General features: G+C 39.0%; 1 protein-coding gene across 1 annotated transcript in view; it reads left to right on the top strand.

Moving 5' to 3' along the window:
* Positions 1 to 15483: 15483 nt before the first annotated feature.
* The window catches only part of pcsk2 (proprotein convertase subtilisin/kexin type 2), a 30213-nt gene continuing 25417 nt past the window's right edge, over positions 15484 to 20279 (top strand). Inside the window, exons 1-2 of the mRNA XM_003438263.5 lie at positions 15484 to 16058; positions 17904 to 18008. Of these exons, the coding sequence (XP_003438311.1) occupies positions 15876 to 16058; positions 17904 to 18008 (288 nt within the window). The 5' untranslated portion in view covers positions 15484 to 15875. The remainder of the gene's footprint in view (positions 16059 to 17903; positions 18009 to 20279) is intronic.

Genomic DNA, 20279 nt, shown 5'->3' with positions numbered 1-20279 from the left:
CACTATTGTAAAGTGTTTTTCTGTTTTGTTTTATTTGTCAGGGTATTCTTATTTTACCTGCATTTGAGACAACATGACAGCATGTTTTGATGGAGCAGCAGAAACACAGTGGTAATTTTCAAATAGATGAATGCATTCTCTAAAAATGCACCTGTTTTACTAAAAGCTCTGTTAGATGTTCCATGGTGATTTGAAAAATACCCAGGTCAGACCTCCTTAAAAGCTCACAAAGGCTGCTTATTGCCCTTTCACATTTTATGACTGTTGTCGCTTTTCCAAAAAAAAGAATAGTGCCACGTTTTTTTATACATACAAAATAAAAGTGCTAAAATACCCAAATGATACGATATATGAAATGAGTGCACGTTGTCTTCCAGTCTGTCTCTGTCTGCACTCACCCACCCTCCCACACGCCCACGCAGTTTCTAAAGATCTGTCATGATTAAACATGGCCTGGCATATTGTCGCTGTTAAGACTCTTTCCAAAGGATGATTTAAATCTCCTTTTGATTGGTTTTGAATCATCAGTCTTTTTTTTTTCTTTCTGCGTCACAGTACCCACCCAGATAAAGTGCTGAATATAACATCTCAATCAAATCTTCCTTTGTCGTTTCCAACTGTGGATTATCAAAGTCAGACATTTCATTTTGATAAAGGAAGACTCTATGATTTAGTTCATGCATTTCAGAGCTTCTCAAGAAGTCTCTCACATCACTACTGAATGCATAGATTTTTGATACTACTGCAAAATTGTTTATTTCTGTTTGACTGGAGACATTCTTTAGTCAGCTTTACAAGTTTAGGAAATAGGGCTGTCACATATATAATCGATTTAACCCATCACCTTCTCAGCCCAGATCAATATTAACCTGCTTTAAATGTGCCAGCAGTGAATGTCACTCAGAAAAAACATACCTGGGGCAAGGGTCTGATAGAGCAAGAGAAGAGAAGAAAGAGAAGAGTGAAACATTTCCTGAAGCAGTTCTGAAAATAATTTCATGTTAGGAAAAAACAGCATCTGAAATTCTAATCATTGCACAGCATCCACAGAGGAAGTGGATGATGAATTCTGTGATTGTTATTAACAATTGACCTAAAGAGGTGAAAAGCTCTGCGTCTTTTCAGCTGATTGCCAATTGAAGTTGCGAGAGTATTTGTGTAAGCCTATGCAAATCCACAAAATCCACAAATCACGGCAAGTTCAGTCAATCCTCTGTCAGACAGCTGTAGCTTTAGGGTGTTACCATGGTGACAGGCAGGGAAACTGTGACAGAAGAGATTGATGTATGTGCATGTTTGTGTGCTTCTTCTGTGTGAGCTAAAGGAGCAGCTGGCAAATGCAAGAAACACTTTTTTCCTCCTCCCACCTTGTATCCCACCCACACCTCTGTGGTCAGCGGCATAGTGCCCCGTGGAGCTTGGAAATCAACAACCTCGGGGCTGGCTGCCAGAGAAGTGTGACATTTAAGACCTGATATGCATCTTCCTTTATAATTTTCCAAATATGCCATGGCCAAAAAATGCTTTGCTTGTCTATGTGATCCGGTTGGTGGCGATACATTTTTAAAAAACAAAGAAATATTAATAAAGAAAGAAAGAAAAAGATAAAAATAGTATATACCATTCCACTCCTTTGAAACAGGAGTCTTGAGTTCGACTCCCGACTAGGGCATTTGTATCCAGTAAGGGTCCCCAGGCTAGACCCCCGATGCTAACCAAGCCTACCTCAGATATGAGCCAAGTGGAAGGAAGGACGCTGGGGGGCTAGTGAGTATCAGTACCACGGTCCAGGATGAGACAATAAACATCCACAAATACATCAAGAAGATGGCCGCACCCAAATACAAGATCCATAGAGGCAGGGGTGTACCACACCAGGCAAGCCCCAGGTGCAGGCTGTGTAAAGATGCCTCTGTGACAATTCAGCACATAGCAGCACATAGGTGCATGATGCTAGCAGGCAGGGCATATATTGAGCGCCATAACCAAGTTGCCGGCAGAATATCTGTGCTGAGTATGGCCTGGAAGTCCCGAGGTCAAAATGGGAGACATCTGGTGGTTGAGAATGACCGAGCTAAGATCCTGGGACTTCCAGATACAGACGGCTAACCAACCGGACATAGTAGCAGTGGAAAAGCAAAGGAAAACAGCTGTAGTGATAGACGTAGCGATATCTAATGACAGCAACATCAGGAAGAAGGAACAGGAGAAGCTAGAGAAGTACCAAGGGCTCAGAGAAGAGCTCTAGAAGATGTGGAGGGTGAAGGTAACAGTGGTCCCAGTGGTAATCAGAGCACTCGACGCAGTGATCCCCCCAAGCTAGGCGAGTGGTTCCAGCAGATCCCAGGAATAACATCCAAGATCTCTGTTCAGAAGAGCGCAGTTCTAGGAACAGCAAAGATACTGCACAGGACCCTCAAGCTCCCTGACCTCTGGTAGAGGACCCAAGCTTGAAGGACAACAGGGACAAAAGGGGATTTTTTTTTAAATAAATGTATATTTGGTCCCAAAAAATTGCACAGCTGACATCAAATGAAAACTAATGAAAAGTAAGACTCAGGAGAAGAACAGCTGAGGCAAATACCTGCTGTGCAGTCCTCGTACACAGGATGACCCATCCTCACTTTTTCTAATGGAAACCGCTCAATTTGCTTCAACTGTTGTTTTTATATATTTTTTCCAGTGGAAAAAGGGTTATTTCTTACTCAGGAAAAGGACAGAGAGAACACCAATTTCCTGAACACTAAAGCCATGGTACTCAGTGTGCCCAATAGTAACACTATATACAGCCCTCGACCATGTATGACATTTAATGTCACACAGAAGTACAGAAAGAGACCAATCAGCATCTATCTTTATTTTAAACTTTTTTACCCATAATAGCATGCCAAACCATCCTAACAATGACAAACACAGCCAGTGTTAAAAGTGTTAGGGAACAACCTCTGTAATGGTTACACACACACACACACACACACACACACACACACAAACCATCCCCTGAACAGACACTTGACAAAAACTACCCAAAAGTGCTTGACGTGTGCATTTTCCTTGTGCAGTCATTGAGAAAATCCCACTCTGTCATCAAAACTTTGATAACTTGTGCATTTGTGTGATGGAAGATTCTCTCCGGTTATGTATATATACACGACTAGGGGCAGCATTTGACTTAATCAGTAGTGTCTTCAAGGTGCTTGAAAAATAGGCTTTGTCTGCACTAATTTTCTTCAAGGATGTCAGAAAATGCCAGCTCACTGCTTGTTTCAACCAATCAATCAATCAGTCGGCACGAATCAATCACTGCTTTAGCCTGAGGATGTATGGTGGCCTTCTTGCTTTAATTTTCTCTAGATTTCAAAGTGCATTTGTCATCCATGTTTTGTGTCAAAAAATGCGTGCACATCAGCAGGCCATGTCAAGTGTATTGCTGCTGTATTTCAAGGATAAGTCATAATAGAAGTGAGAAGAAAGTGCAGCTTCAATAATATTATTTTTCTCTTATTGTATTTATCTATCTTACATTCTTGCTCTCTCAGAGTGTGTGTGTCTGTGTTATGTCTGACTCATATAATTACACCAGCTAGTGTAATTCCCCCCAATTCTCTGTCAAGCAATGACACAAAGAACCCAGTGATTTCATTTCTTGTTCAACCCTTCAAATAGCTCAGGAGTCAGTTGTATCTACTGTTTGATATTTACTGTTATATTCTGGTAGGCATTTGAAAACCTGTATTCAGGGATAAAGGGGGGCAGCTGAGATATAGAGTGAAATAAGTTGCACTTTTCCAGTGAAATTAATACCTGTAGCCCCTCAGTGAACTTGGTTAATATCTCATAGGAAGTGTGAGTTTGGTAAAGAGAAGGCGAGCTGTCCAAAAGAGTTTCTGTTATTTCAGTTTCCTTTCCTTGGTCACCTACATTTATGTCACACCTGAACAAACCCAACTCCACAGGTCAACCTTCTCCAACCGAGAGGGCTAACTTCCTTCCATTACTTCCCCCCTCTATTTTGCCTGTCACTGTGGTTACCAGAAAGGTTACCACAGTGACAGGGAAAGGTTACTGTGCGTTTGTGCATGACAGCGGGTGTTTGGAAGGTTAGCAGTGTACAGCAGGACCTTCACGATTCAAGAAATTAGTTATATATAGCAGTTAACCTTAACTGTTCGGCCAGTGAAGTTCTTGTAGGTCAAAAGGTCAAGACAGGAAATGAACGTGACCATGAGGAAATTAGCAGCATTAACCTGTAATTTTTTTTTAACAAATTAGAGAGGTATTATTCTGAAACAGCTCTAACAAATTAGTAGTAGATGTGCTAGAAGATACATACATAATTGAAGACCAGCAATTGTAGTGTTCCAAAAGGTGGAAATACATCATCCAAACATCAGCTCCTATAATTAGTATTTTGCAGCGTTTAATTGTCGACAATGATAAAAAGTTTAATTTAAACTCTTGTGAGTAGCGATAACAGATAATCACCATGACTGAATGAAGCATGCAGAAATCTGTTGTAAGGCAGTCCACTTAAGCATAATGTATATATCTCATTAGCAGCTTACATTAATAGTGCTTTCTTTTCTGAACAGACCTTGGTGAACGCCGGCTTTGCATGTTTTTCTGCAACAGTTCAAAGACTGAATATTTTAAGATCTGACCTCTTTTCCTCGTGTTTGCACACAGAGAATCATCTGATGAAATCTTCCCAGGTTGTGAATATGATCATGTTACCTGCAAACATGGGTTTTAGTAAGCTTTAAATGTGCAAGGTAAAAGCAGTTAAGCTGTCTGACAAGATTTCCTGTTTCATTTTGTTAAATAATTGCGGTGTTCGCAGATACCTCGTACATAAATAATACATTTGCTTGCACCACCACAAAGAATCAACTAAACCCAGTTCAGCATGTTTGCATGATATTAGCAAGACTCTGTAATTTCCTTTATTACTAGACATTAGAGTAGAGGAAAGCTTCCATCAGTGATCTTGTACATGATGTCTTCAAATATATTTGGTAAGGATTTTTTTTTTTTTGCTCAGCCTTCTGAGCTATGAATAGACTGTCATGACAACCAATTACCCATTACAAAAGCAGCAAGGCTAAGTAAGGCAATTAAGTGGTGAAACAAAATTGTTTGTTGCATGTGTTTCTGCTTGCAAAAGTGTCTGAAGGCAGCAAAATATTCTTGTGTGGAGTTTTACAGAAGAAAAAAAATCTAAATATTTTCTTATGCAATGCTTTTTAAAAATTTTTTTACTTTCACAGTAACAATCCCACAACAATATTGTTTTATTAAACAACAGGGAACATTAATGTAATTATACAGTAATATTTTACAGGGAATATGATTTGTTATGCAGAAGTAGAAGTAGTATGCTGTTAATAGTGATTGTTAACTAAACATTAATGAAAAACTTAAAATGATTAAAATAAATGAATGCTCTAATGAACAGAAATGAATAGCAATAAACAGATATACAGTGAGGCATATGTCATTCTTTCAAGCTAAAAGCTGTGCTATCAGTTCAGAGTAAATATTTAGAGTTGGACTTTTAATAGCAGCTCTCATTTCCATTGCTGAATCTTGATGTGTCATTGTGTCTGCATGCTGCATTAGGCTGTGGTTCATCTATTAGGTTTCATCCTGTTTCTTTCAAGTTCCATATCTCAGTGTTACAGCCACCCAGAGGTTGTTGCCACAGAATGACATGACTGACAGAGATTACAAAAAAAATAGCTGTAATATAACTTTGCATAATGGGGAAACGGTTATGCACTGCTCCATTTCATGATGTCAAATCGTAGCAAGCAGTGATGGTGGTGGTGGGGGGTTAAGCGTGTGCAAGGCATACATTTGTGGTGTTATTTGAGGGGTTATCTACGTCACCACATGACACCTGAAAGGTTCTTGGTATTAAGTGACAAGCAAATGTCAGGATACACTGTGTGTACAAATTTCCTTCTGCTTTATATAAACCACCTGCCTTTAAGCCTTTACAGGTAGGCAGGCTGTCCTAGAGAGCCTGCAGGCAGTTTATAGACAAACCAGGTTTGTTAAGCTTAATGGTCCTTGTATTGATTTGCTGGGCTATCCTCACAAATTGCAGGGGTGGAATGAACAATGAGATTCTCATTGAGGATCTCTAAATGCATTTCTGCTTGTAGTTTTATTGACCCTCCTGGAGCAGCAAGTGCAGTGTTTATTTACACACTTTGCTCACAGCCTGTTTTTAGAATGACATGATGGATATGTGAAGAAGGTGTTCAAGGAAGCAATACACATCATCCACAGTCGAATGGCTACAATGAGGTAAACAGCTTTTGATAATATAAAGAATATTAAGTGGCTATGGTTATTTAAGTTGGGAAGTGAAAGTGTGAAAATAAAACTCCATTCAAATGAATTACCTTTACCCGATTAAATAAATTAGTCTACACTGAATAAGTTAATCAGCCCAGAGGAGGACTGATAATTAGCTGTGTTGACTTCACAGCCAGTACACAGAATGGCAGCCTTATCGGTTAGCTCCTGGAAACTCAGTGGAGTTACTGGACTACAAAGGAGTCTGTGGCCATTGCTAATCCCAGGCTGGATCAAACAATGCAGCTTCTCACATTTGTGCTAAGAGTCTGTCAAGAGGTGTCAAACCCCATGTTTCCGTGAGAGTCGGCTGTAGTTAACGTGTACTCTGTTTACACATAAAGCACATAATCGTAATGAGCCTTTGCAGCTTGGCGACGTGGAAAAAAAAATTGTATTCACATGCACAATGCTCAGCAACACATTTTTTTTTTCCACACATAAACTTTGCTCTCAGTGCCTAATGCGTAAAAGGGATGTTGCCTGCAAGTTTACGGGCAGATTCCTGGAAATGTTTACTCTAACACCCCTTTGTGTTATTAAAGAATAATATCAGAATTTTGAGAACTGGTAAAAAGCTAAAGCACATGATTAGCCTTTAATTGCTTGTGGTTGTGTCTATGTTTACTCTGTGCCCTGTGTGGACTATGAAAAATATCCACATTGTTTGCTTTCTTAATGGACTATGCTCTTTGGCTGTGCGTGTAGGACAGTACTGGAAAGGGGCTTGGAAACCTCTGAGATACCATTACCATTAGCCCTAATGTCCTTTTAAAATGGAAAGAGCATCAGAGCCCACACACAGAGACTGCTGTGTATGTTGTTTGAGTGATACCAACTCTTTGTCATGATATCCTGCCAAGGTCACCAGGCCTGTCCCCTTCCTGTAGTCACAGACATATTAGAAATTAGCCACCGAGGCAACTGGCATACTGCAGAAGCTGATTAGGAAATGTTGAGCATTTTACATTCATTTCCAATATTTGCTGGGTTTGTTTAGCTATTTTTAGCTTCATTCAGATATACTGTAGTGTCCGTAACCTAAGAGAAACAGATAGGAAGGTTGACCTCTCTTGATATTTTTACCACCTTCTAGAGACTCATTGGTTTTTGGATACATATGTTTACTCGGGGCATGAATGTTTTTGGTGGTTCAAAGGTCAAAGTGTTTCTGCAGGCTTTTTAAAAAGGCATGCAATGTCACTGTCAAATACAACAGCTCCCCTAAAGCTAATAATTGCTGACACCTTCAACTGGAGGTGGCTGACTTCTGTGATGACTTAATGAGCGTATGAAAGGAAATGGGAAAGTTGGCAGTGCTATGAATAGGTGAGGACTAGGTCCAGCTCAGAAGGCTTGATTAGGAAAAATTAACTTTGAGGTAATATTTTCCACAGTGTCCAATCAAAATCGTCAGCAGCAAATGTGTTGAGGTGTTTGAATCTGGCATGTTGGGGGCACTCAGCATGATACACTACTAATGGCAATTAAACTGCTGTAGTCATAACATCAACATAATTTCTGAATACATGCTGAGCATGAATGCTTGTCACAGTGATGAGAATGACTTATCCTCAAACTTACTGTAAACTATAAAGCACCCACTGGTCTCATTTAGCTGATTGCTGTTGTGCTTTTGACAAATCATCTCATTATGTGACACTGAACAGTTTCTCGCAAATGAGACTGGCATGAAATACAATGCCAGCAATGTAGTATACTTTTCTACCTAAAACTGCTGATCTGACATTACTGCAGTGGCAACAGCCAAAATGACTGCAGTTTAAAGGCATCACTTTGTTTTCAAATAGCAGCAAAGCAGGGAACCAGACCTTTGGAGGGAGTGTGTGAGCACACAGGAAAATTATTGCTTGAATCAAATGCAGATATCCCAGTAACAAATGTGTCACAGTAGTTTATGAAGAAGAAGAAAATCAACCCAAATAATTTATGTAATGTGGACACAACTTGGTAATTTAAAGTAAGAAAACACTGTTGTCTTAATATTTTCAGGCAAATTGTAAAAGATGCCATTTCCTTCAGAGTAAAAGTGAGTTTGTTAATTAATCAAATCAGATTTAATGTTTTTTTTTTCTTCATCAGCCCTCTCTCCAAGTGATTCATCCCTAACGCTAATTTGCATGTCCTTTATTCCCTCCTAGGTGGCGCCTTCATTAGGAAGCACACCTCAAAATAAGTAATACACAGAGGGAAATAATTATTGTGATTATGCATAATCTTTGCTTGCACAGTTGTTTTTCTTTTCCAATTAAACTAAATTTATATTCAGAACACACTCTGAATATCATAGCAGGTGGCAGCTCTTGCCTCACCTTCACTGCTGTTTGTGAAGAAAGCTGCGTGAGAACCGCATTGCTACAGGCTACAATGGTGTATTGTTTTTCCAGTTTCTGAGAAAGCAATACATCTTTGATAATATAGGACATTTTTCCCCTTTTGATACCAAGCCTTTGTACAAGCCCAGTGAGTTCATGTTATTTCTGGGTTTACAGAAAAGTCTGGCTAAAGAGAAGAAATCATAGAGGCAAGGTATTTCGTATGACGAACACAGATAGACAGACAATGGCACAGTCACTAAAAACAATATAATAATGACCATAAATCAGATTAAATGAATGAATGTAACTTAAAGCCAATCGATTCCTATTATATTTACACACTCTTAATCATTGTCATTGTTAGGTCAGAGTTTTAGCTTTATGGTATGCTTGTTAATGGACTGTTAATCATAATGCATTGTACTTTGAGACAGCACTTTTTTGACTGGGTAATAAAGTTACCTATAGTGAAAAACACAAAGAGCACTCAGATGTCGGGCATCAATGTAGATTCAATCTACACTGATGCCTGACACCAAAACCAAATTGTGTGATGTTTAATAAAGCATCAGTCATTTCAAGTAAAGACATTGAGCTCAAACGTATGCTTCTAAATGACATACAATACATTAAAATTAATTTGCTTTGTACATTTGTACATTATTTATTACAATAATAACCTCCAACTTTGTTTTTGTAAATTTGTCACAAACGAGAGTGAAGAAGAACACAATACAGCACAGTCAGCACAGCACTGCTCCCTTACTGAGAAGAGGATGCTACAGCAGGTAGCTGTGATTTGGCTGATCTGTTACACCTGGGGGATTTGTGTCTTCAAGTCATATAACAATGTAGATTTTTTTGTGTGTGTGTACGGAATATGATCAGCTGGCCTGTTCTGCTATTTATTCACTGCTCTTTGTGGATTTAACCAACGTAATTCAACAAGATCTAAGCAGATGTTATGCAAGCTGTACTGACACTGTGAATATAAAGCTTGTATAAAAGGTAGAAGTCAATGAGTGAATCTATTCTGCATCATCTTAAATAAAAATTGATGTCTGCTACCTTTGATGTAACCTAGTAACAATACCCGAGGTGTAACCAGTCCAAAGTTCATCACTATAAAGGCTATATTAAACTGCTTGATATGTTCGTGCAATCTTTGAATTGCTTCAGTAATTACTTGAGTTAGTTTTACAAGATGTTTCACAAAAAGCAAAACATAATGTAGAGATTCAATATCTGATTTTAAAACTCTAAAATTATTTAGCACATTACATGTAAGATTTAAATTTTCAGACTATTAAATTCCATGTTGTGAATAGTCATTACTGAGTGTTTAGCAACTTTGCATCTGCACCATGAACACATTACAGAAATGAGAAGAAAAATCTATGTGATGAGACTATAAGCAGGCTGTGGGATGTCATTATTTTGTTATTACTGAGCTAGTATCGCCCTGCTGTCACTGGAAGCGATGGCAGGCTGTAGCACAGGAAAAATTAACTCATTCACTAGTAATATGCAGTAACCTGCCTATGAGATTTAATTACTCATTAACAAAAAGTGCCCTAATCATTCTGTTCAGCCCCTGATCTTAGCGCACTTTGCTACTAGCAGCCTGTCACAAAAACGCACATGGTGTTCCATTAATTTAGTTGAAACCATGAGAAATGCTAACGATAACATAGTTTGACAGGCATAAAATAAATGTTGTGCATCAACAAGGTGATTTCCAAAGAGCTATTAGCTAAAAACTTGGCATATTTCAGGATGGTCTGCAGAGTCTTGTTAAAACATCCAAGATAACTGGACAAGTGCAGCACAAAAGTAAAAGTGGCAGGCTTAGAAATCTATGTACATCAGATGAACAGTATCTAAAAGCTATGTCCTCAAGAAATATAAAAAAGTATCCAGCAAAGATTTGACACAGAACATGAGACATGACAACAGGTCTTAAAGAGTGATGAATCCAAATTTGACATTTTTGGGTTGAAATTGTCATTAATATGTACAACAGTGAATGCATCTCAGCTGTACCTCAGTGAAACATGGTGGAATCTGTGTCATGGTTTGCGGCTACATTTCAGCCATTTTAGTGTTGGAGATCATTTTAATCACTCAGATTTTGATTCATCATTCAACAACATATGAAAGCTACCGTCTAGTTGGCATTTTTCAGCATGGTAATGATCTTAAACACACTCCTAATACAGCAAAAGAGTGCCTGGACAGACAAAACACACAATAGCCTGCCCAAAGCTATTACGACTTAAAGAAATAATAAGAAAGCTTAAACGTGGTCATACCAAATATTGACTTTCAAGCTCATTAAAACTTTACAAACTCTGTTTTTGCCTTATATACTGCATTTCCATGTATATTTAACGTTTGTTAAGAAATAGTTGAAATTTCTCATTTTCCCTGTATTCCTGGTATTTAATTGACTACAGTTTCAGGAGATACTTGGAAAAATTGTGCACTAAGTGTAATGGGGAGAATAAAAAACATACTTATTCTTTTCATCTGCTTGAGAAATAAATAGATTTGCTCGTGAAATCACAATCGGCAGCTGGCCGAAACATCAATCTAAAAAGTGCCGATATTTTAGCAGTGGAAAACGTGCACAACATAGTATATTTTCAATACAACCAAAACTGATATAGTGAGTTTTTACTCCAGTCAGTTTACGTCATCTTGCTGCATATTAAGCTGCATATTAAACACAAGTAGAATGTGGCTCACCTACACTTATATTGATAGATGTATTACAGTATTTCATGGTTTATATTATTAGCTCAAGGCTAAACAGAAGCACAGGCAGGAATATCAATAGCACCATATTAGCTAGCGCCCCACAGAGAGAAAAATCAAAACATCACAGCAGTGTAGCTTTGGACTTTTCATATGAAAGCTGTGGGCTGTGGTAACTTGAATTACCTGTTTCCCAAAGGATAGAACGGGCTTTCCTGAGACTCCCTCAGACCTACTGGGGGGATGTAAACAGCACTTACAATGAAACATGACAAGTTCAGTAGCTTTGATGGGGGGAGGAAATGTTAAATGATACAGTGTTTTGCAGGAAGAATAGAGAGAGTAATGACTTCAGTTTAATCTTCCTCGGTGCTGAGCTGGGTGGTCCATGACAAATCAGGCTGGTGTTTGCACCTGAGCTGGCCATGTGCTGTCTGCCTCATAGCACATTAAGACCAACATATAATCCCTCTTCTTGCAGCTCCCTGTTAACCTCTTCTCCAGCTGCTCCAATGGAATATAATAGATCTGCTCAATACAGTTTTACATCCTCGTATTCATGTCTCTAGTCTGTAAAATGAATTATTCTCAATTTTCAGAGCAATGAGATCTGCTAAATATCCCATTTTACATATGTCAACTTATGCATCATTTATATTTGGTTTGCACGATGCCTGAACTGCAGTCAAAGCCAAACTGAATGATCTAAAGGAAGAGACACTAAAGTAATGATCACTTGCAACCTCGGTGAAATCATGAAAGACCAGTGTTGTCTGAATTTTGATGTCTGCCTACCCAGGTCTACCGATAAAGACTGTCATCTTATGTCACAGGGGCAGATCAACATGCAGTAGCTGCTTATATCATAGGCAGAGTGGAACAGAGAAACATACAGAAAGAGACAGAAGAGAGAGCGAATGAAACCATCAAATATGAGGCTGCTGAAACTATCTGCAATCATTGTGAGTATAGCAACCATAACCCCCAACTCGCTCAGAGACATCCCATCCCACAGCACTAGCCTGCACTGCCGAAGCATTAGAGGATTGCCTCTGAAATGACAGCTTAACTACTGAGGGAGATAAGACAAGCTTCTGTCATTTCTATCGTTGCCTCTCCCTCCATGTGGCTCCTAACATATGTGGCACTAACAAAGAGGAGAACTGCAATATATTAATGTTTTGCTTTGCAGGTTTCCCAAGAAAAGGAGACACACTTGCTCTCTCACTGAATGTTTAATTTTTAGAGAGTGGGCTCAACATTTAAACGAGTCCCGCAGAATGCATTTTCTGTAGTCTTAAAATATTTATGATTTCTGCGCATAAAATATATTAAGAAACTGGAATCAGATGTAAATGTCTTGGTTGCTTCAGTGTTTATTTGATTTTATCTTTGGAAACACAATATAAAGTTCAGCGTGAAATATCAATAGTGTTTTTTTCTTGTCTGGTTGAAAGGTTGGTAAAGGCTGCAGAGGCTTTGTCGTGGTTTAGCAATCAGTGGGTTTCATTGTGTGTGTGTGTGTGTGTGTGTGTGCGTGTGTGTGTGTGTGTGTGTGTTTGTGTGCGTGTTTGATTATCTGCCGTTTATCACCTTGTAGCTGTCAGTCTAATCTCTCTACCTCTTGCCCAAACTCTGACAGACACCCTGCTTCCTCTACAGCCTTGGGCAAATATGAAAAATTAAAGAGGCATGATTCTCAGCACCTCCTCCAACACTACTGCAGATACACATCAATCCTTTTTAACAACTCCATTTATGTAATGCCATCTCTGCAAAGCCAGTTTTTAATAGAGGGTTGTGCAGTCGTACATTAAATTCCACGGTAACATATCCTGTTTCCAAAGGTTGCCAGAGGTTGAGCTCTTTAATTAAGTTACGATAGTACGTGTTTGTGGAAACAAAACTTTCCACTGCTGAACAACAGCGATATTTCAACTTTAAAATGCTATTGTTACTATAGGTTTCATAGAACAGCCAGTGAGAATTGGATCAATTAAAATTGAATGGATAACAAAGTTCTACATCATGAATTAACAAACAAACTTGAGTTAAGAGGATACCTTCCTTAATATGAGCTAAAACACGTTTCTTCAAAGGATTCATTAATTTATTTCACATTTCCTCAGGATTCCATGCACTTACTCGAAACTTCAAAAAATCTGACTTTATTCATCCACCCACAAGCTACGAACAGATCTCTTATGTACAAACTGTTATAAAACTCAAGGGAAATTCAAAAGAATCATTTGGGAGATGTAGAGCTGCACAGCAAGCAGTGCCGGCAATCACAGATAGAGAGCATGATGTAAATGCATTGTATGTATGTATTATTATAAAAGTATCATTATATATATTGTTAACTTTAACATTAAATTAAAAATCAACCCTCATTTATTGTTGTATTATTGTAACTTTATATTGATTGTGAGAGGTGAGAAATAAAGCAGTTTGTACTACTTGCATTTCAAAGAAAATGTGTTTCTTTCTTTCTGTAATAACTGCAGACAGAGGTGTAATGTCAGCATCACTTCATACAGTGAGAAGATTTTCAACATCCTGCTGATGTCCACTTCTCTCACAAAACTGTTAGTGAGTTGCCAAAAAAATCTAGGTTGCTCTTTAAAAGCAGAAGATGCTACAGCACGTCAGGCACATAGGCAGGCAGGCGGGACAGGATACAGTCCATGTGAGTCAGCAGTCAAAACAGACATGTGGATCAGTCATGTGGCCCCAGCAGGGAAGAAATTTTTACTGACGCTGAAGAGAAGGACTTGCCCAAGCTAAATAAATAATCACTGGGCTACAGAATAACAGGAGTGTGGGAGGATGTCCGCATGGTGCATGGAAACAGTGATTAGTAAAGCAGATCCACTTATAGAAAATCCACCTTCATTATTTTCTAGACATCCAACGGATCCCCGTGCTATCATTCTCCCTCGTCACACCTTTCAGATTAATTTAATGCGAACATTATACCAGACAGTATGCCATTATATAAGTGCATTAGTATCTTTCAAACAAGTACATACAGAGTTAACAGAGAGGAACATTTTAAATACAAAATGAGGTTATGCATATTTTGTATGACTGTTCTAATTATGTTCCACAAATATTTGATTTAATGACGCTGCCTCTTGACATTTACTGACATTTGGTGGGGGAGGAAATGATTTGTACAAGAATATTTTTGTAATTATGATATTTTGCTCATTACTGGACACTAAGAAATGCAAGAATGGTACTGCTCTCAATCTGCTGCTCATGTTCAAACATGCATGCAAAGTTGCATTAAAGGAAAATTTACTGAATTTGGAATGGGATCATGAATGAAGGGGGCTGTGGTGGCATTTTTATTCAGCAATTGCAATGAGTGCTTCTCACTATTGAGTCCTTGTGGCTGAACTGAAAAGGCTATAGCATTAACAACAGATAACTGCGCAGCAATAAGCACTCATGATGCTCTTTGGCAAATGTTGTCTGTGTAAAGGAAATTAGTAGCATCACAGCAAGCAACCATTTCCCCATCTTGCTGTACTTTCTCATTCATGCAGACCACCCTCATATCACCTCCCAGCAGCCCTGTATGCCCACCTTCTAGTTTACAGCAGCAAGAAAGCAGGAGGACAGGGAGTCCTTTAATGAGCTACCTTTGTACCAGCACTCCTTTCGCTGCTACATGCTGCTCACCTCCAAATGACCAATTATAGTCCAGTGGGACTATTCTTTCATTCCACTGCAGAGAAAGGGTCAGGCTGATCATTACACATATATAGGGTAAAACAAGAGAACTTCAGCCTTAGAAATATATTGAAGAATCATGTCATACAAATCTTTCTGTAGGACTTCTATAGAAAGCTGTATTTAAAGGTCACTATATGTCACATGAGTCTTCAGCGGATTTTTCCCCCAGTTGGATGGCCAGCCCCAGATAGCCTACCCATCAATAGAATTCCCATCAACTCTGAGCACAATAGGAGGAATTCTCCAAGGTGCTGAAAAGTGCCCTCGAGCGCATCCGGGGGAGGAAACGACGGGACACACCCGCCGAGGCCATTGGTACAACGTCACGCGCAGAAACTACCCGAGCTAGGAAGGTAGATGAATAACAGATGAGAGGAGGAAGAGGAGGAGGAGAGCTAGAAAGCTGAGGATGCAGGTTTGGTCCACAACACACAACCGCCCCAACTCGAAGCACACGGTAAGAGCGGCTACACCTCGGTGAAATCCAACTTCCAGTGCCACCATCAGCTGACGACGAGGAGATGCGTTCGCAAAAGCGTTGATTCGACACCTTTACATCCCGCTGTTCTTCCTCCTGTTCCTCCTCTTCGCTTCTCTGACGAGGAGCATCCCATACACTGATTTTACTCTGACGGGCAAGCAGACAAGGCATACTGACACAAGCCAGACACGATGCTTGGATCGCCCCGATATGGGACAGCCTTGGGATTTACAGTGCTGCTGAACGCGCTGCTGCTTGCGACGCAGGCTGCAGAAGGAGTCTTAACGGACCATTTTCTGGTTCAGTTGCATGAGGACGCACAGGATGAAGCGCACCAAGTTGCAACACAACATGGGTTCCAGAGTGCCCGAAAGGTAGGGATGCTCTGATAAAAAAAAAAGCATCACGCAATCCTGGCAGCAACTGTTTTTCTTTTTCTTTTCTTTCTTTCTTTAGTAAACCGACCAATTGATAAACGAATAAATATTATCAAATGAAAATGTCAGCGCGAAATATTTCTGGTTGTTTGGTAACGTTTGTGGGCATTTTCGCTCTTTTAGAACAATCAGACATACTGCACGTAGTGAAACTATCCAGTAGAGGAGACATTGAGAAGCTTCTTCTGGTTTTCTTCTGGTTTGACTTCACTGCACTTTTTCTTAACTTGATGACGTCATTCTCACTGAACCGCAGGCCTTGTTTATTAGGTTTGCCACCGGCCCGTGGGCTAAATTCTATTTCAAAAACGCATCAAATTTCAGTGTCCTGCAAAAGGAAGATGCACCTGGAGCCATCTGTGAAAGATGCTGTTGAAGAAGAGACAAAACATTTCATGAACAAAACATCACACGAAGTTCTGGTTTGATATAATCCTCACAGTTTTGGACACCCACCCTCCCCCTTTTTTAATGCTTATTCGCCAAATCACATCAAAAAACAACAAGTTTACTTGGATACCTTGTTGGATGCCCTCTTTGTCAGAGGCTGACATTTTTAAAAAAACAAATTTTCCAATAAAATATGAAACATCTCTTTATTATTTGTCTTTTGCAGAACACAGTGTATTCACATACATGGCCCTCCTTTGTCTCACCTGAGACAAATCAGATAGCTCGACAAATTTCGGATGCCTTTCAACATGTCAGAAGACTTAACAAGGTGTTTATGGCAGACTGATAGAAATAATTCCCTAGCAGTGTGTGTTCCTTGTCACATGTCAAAATAAATGTGTGGGTGAAATTGGCTGGAGCCTTAGTCAGTGAGGCGTAGCAGTGAACAGAGGGGTGTCTGCACAGCTCTGAATGAGGATGTTTTTTTTCTCCTCTCACCTCCACAGTAATAATAATAATAAAGAAAAGTGTTTGATTTGTATCTCATCACCATAATCTGATAACATCCCTGTGATAGTTGTGCAGCATTGCTATTTCTGCTATGGCTTGCTCGCTTTCTTGTAGGCAATAGATCATCCCCGCCGTCTACTGCCTCCCAGGTTATGTAATCTGCAGCTATATTTGTCTTAATGGGATATGCGCCATTAAACAATGTCTGTGTTGTTTGAATTCTCTTCTTTTGTAGTTTAATTAACTAGACTGGGATACAGACAGGGGACACGCATACAAATGTAAGCCTAAAGAGTGGCAAAAGAAAGACAGCAAAACAGATCTGTGATCAGCCAATGCAAAGCAATGATAATGATACTGCTACTGCTACTACTCTTAATTATCATCACCATAATAATAACACATATTGTAATACTGTGAGGACATTTCAATCTGACCAAAATGTTCAAATAAAAGAGCACTGGCAGATAAGAAGAATCCTTTGATAAGTGTTACATTTTCACATTAGATCTGACAGCTGCATCTGAAACCATTTATTTTGAGGATTGACCTGTGCCCTGACTGTTACTAAAGCATAAGGGGGTCTTTAATCTGTGCATAGTGCTGGAGGGAACGCTCTGGATGATGCATCTCATTTCCCTTCCCATGTGACTTATTATGGTTGATCCCAATGCTGTTCTCCAGGCTTAACCGTCTGTGAAAGCCAGGGAATCAGTGCCCTTGTTTCCATCTGGAGATAACCTGCTATCCTCTTTCCTTTATGAACTATTGTATTTTGATTTGCCATTCACACTTTATGATTGCTGCCTCAACCCTCCCATCTGTATTTCTGCCCCTGATCCATTTCCCTGTCTTGTACTTCTTTTCTTTTCTTTCCAGCTTCCCTTCGGAGAAGGGCTCTTTCACCTCTACCCTCAGGATACTTCGAAGAGGCGGAGCAAACGCAGTGCCCGTAGGAGACAGCAGCTCCAAAAAGACAAAAGGGTAAGAATACATATGACAATGAAACAATATACTGTGTATACATGTGCTGTAACCACTACAGCTTTTCGTTCACTTCACGTGAAAGTCTTTTTTCTATATGTAAAAAGTCCTAAATGAGGGATTTAACTTAAACAGTGCTCGTTACAAAAAAGCAAAATGTTATTTTAAGGGTTCAAGAAACATTCTAAATAAACATAAGTAAACAGATATAAGCTCCCACAAGGACGAGATTTCACAAACCACTTGGTAAACAGCAGGCAAAAGAAATTCTAACAAATGAAATAAACTAGTACACAATCACCCTCATTTAATCAAACTGAAACTTCTAATGAGCTACTGAAACAAAATCATTTGGCTCCACATCTAGTTTAGTGCTTTATTGTGTATATAGTCATAGCAGTTTTACCACCAGTTCTCAATGAGAAATTGCAGTCCTTACGCAACTACAGGGTAATTATGCAGTAACACTATGATAAGCTGTGGCTCAGCCTAAGATTAACTGGTCGTCGTCCTGACTTTTTTTCTGTTTATTTTTCAGAAAAACAAAAAAAAGAAAACTTGTTTTTCCCATCAGAGTTAAATAGAATGCAAGCAATTCCAAACCCAGCACCAAATAACATGCTAAAACTTAATACACTCATTTTTGGACGTTATTTTAGATTTTATTTTTCATAATGTTGCAGTGAATCTAATTCCTTGTTTTATTTCATTTTTGTATTTTACGATTAGCATTTCCTCAGAAACATTTTGATAGCACACATAAATAAACAGGGCCATTTCTTGTATTTGTCGGCGCTTCAGTGTTTCTGCATTTGCAGTAGTAAAAGCTAAGCTATATTAATGAGAAAAAGTGTATTTTTTTTCTTCTGACATGTGCTTTTCTAATAAAAATATACTCTCTTACTAAGTCTGGTGACATTTATGTTGCACGTTGTTTAGTATTTAATCATTAATTTGGGAGCTTAAATGTTTGGATTGGGTAATAAGTTGTGCAATGATCGATTTCCACATACAGTTTGTTACCTCTTGACAAACAATAGCTGTAAGTAAACATTATTCTCATTTTCAAGTAATCTTCTTATTGTTTGGGTTAATATTTAATAAGTCTACCCATTTACCACAATTTTTCAGCTCATAAGGCCTTACACACGTAAAGCAATGTCTTTCTTGGGGATTGCTTTGTAGCTAATGGCCTATGGCAACCTCAAAGTAGAGATTAGTTTTGACCTGACTCGCCCACTTTGGGTTGCCAGTGGTTATTTCCCCTGTCACTGCTACAAGTCGCCCACTTTCACTGATGTTTTAATCTCAATTAACTGCTACGTGTCCTGTAAGACAATGTCTCACAAGCATATTTATTGTTTGTCTGACCAACTGTCCAATACCCCAAAATATAATCAGTAATGAAGCAAAGCCCCAACTACTACATTTATAGCAGTAAATATTTGCCCTTTTTGCTTGAAAAATAACTCAATCAATTATGAAGCAAGTGTAAATTATGGTAATCTCATGACAGTCATGACACTGGACTTACTCACAATTTGTTTCAGCTGTTTTTTCTTATATAAAAACACGTATGTGCCGCATCTTGAAGCTCAGTACTGTTGTGTGCTGAGCTGTGTGTGTTCAGCTCTGTCCACTGTTGGATGTAGTGAAAGTGGAGGTCCTGCTGCAGACAATCAACTAACCTCTCTAATTGCGCTTGTGAGAGGTGCTAATGAAAATAAATGCGAGCCACTCTGACGAGCTAATTCTGCAAATGGAAGTGAGACAGCACAAACATGGGCAGGTCCACATTCCAGATGCCAGGTTTTAATCAGCTGCTTGACATGCTCACGTGTGACACCAAGGCTATTGATTTCTTTGGATTTCCAGAACCTATGAGGTCAACAAGCCTGATTTTATTTTCTCTGTTTATAATTTTGAGGTATCTTTCTGTCATTTCCCAACCTACAGCAATATCTCTTAGCTCTGGGAACATAAAAGAAAGATCCAATTGGTGGAAAGTGTATTTGCAGCCCTAAATAAAGAAGCATTGTATTTAGTAGATGTTGTATTCTGTTAAACTTCTTTTTACCTGTAACTGAGTCATTAAACACTCATGTAACATGCAGTCTAATTGAGTAGCAGTATTGAGTGAACTGGGTGGTGTCCCAAGAACCCTGTTATTCCTCAGATTCTATTAGTGGAGCGTGTTGACCCACTTCCGACCAAAATCATCTACTTGTATCTCTCCTTTGCATTTCTCTTTGTGCATACCTGTCAATACTT

The sequence above is a fragment of the Oreochromis niloticus genome, linkage group LG13, assembly GCF_001858045.2.
Source record: "Oreochromis niloticus isolate F11D_XX linkage group LG13, O_niloticus_UMD_NMBU, whole genome shotgun sequence".
Classification (NCBI taxonomy): Eukaryota; Metazoa; Chordata; class Actinopteri; order Cichliformes; family Cichlidae; genus Oreochromis; species Oreochromis niloticus.
Note: the sequence above shows the minus strand (reverse complement) of the source record. Positions and strands in the feature narration are given on the sequence as shown.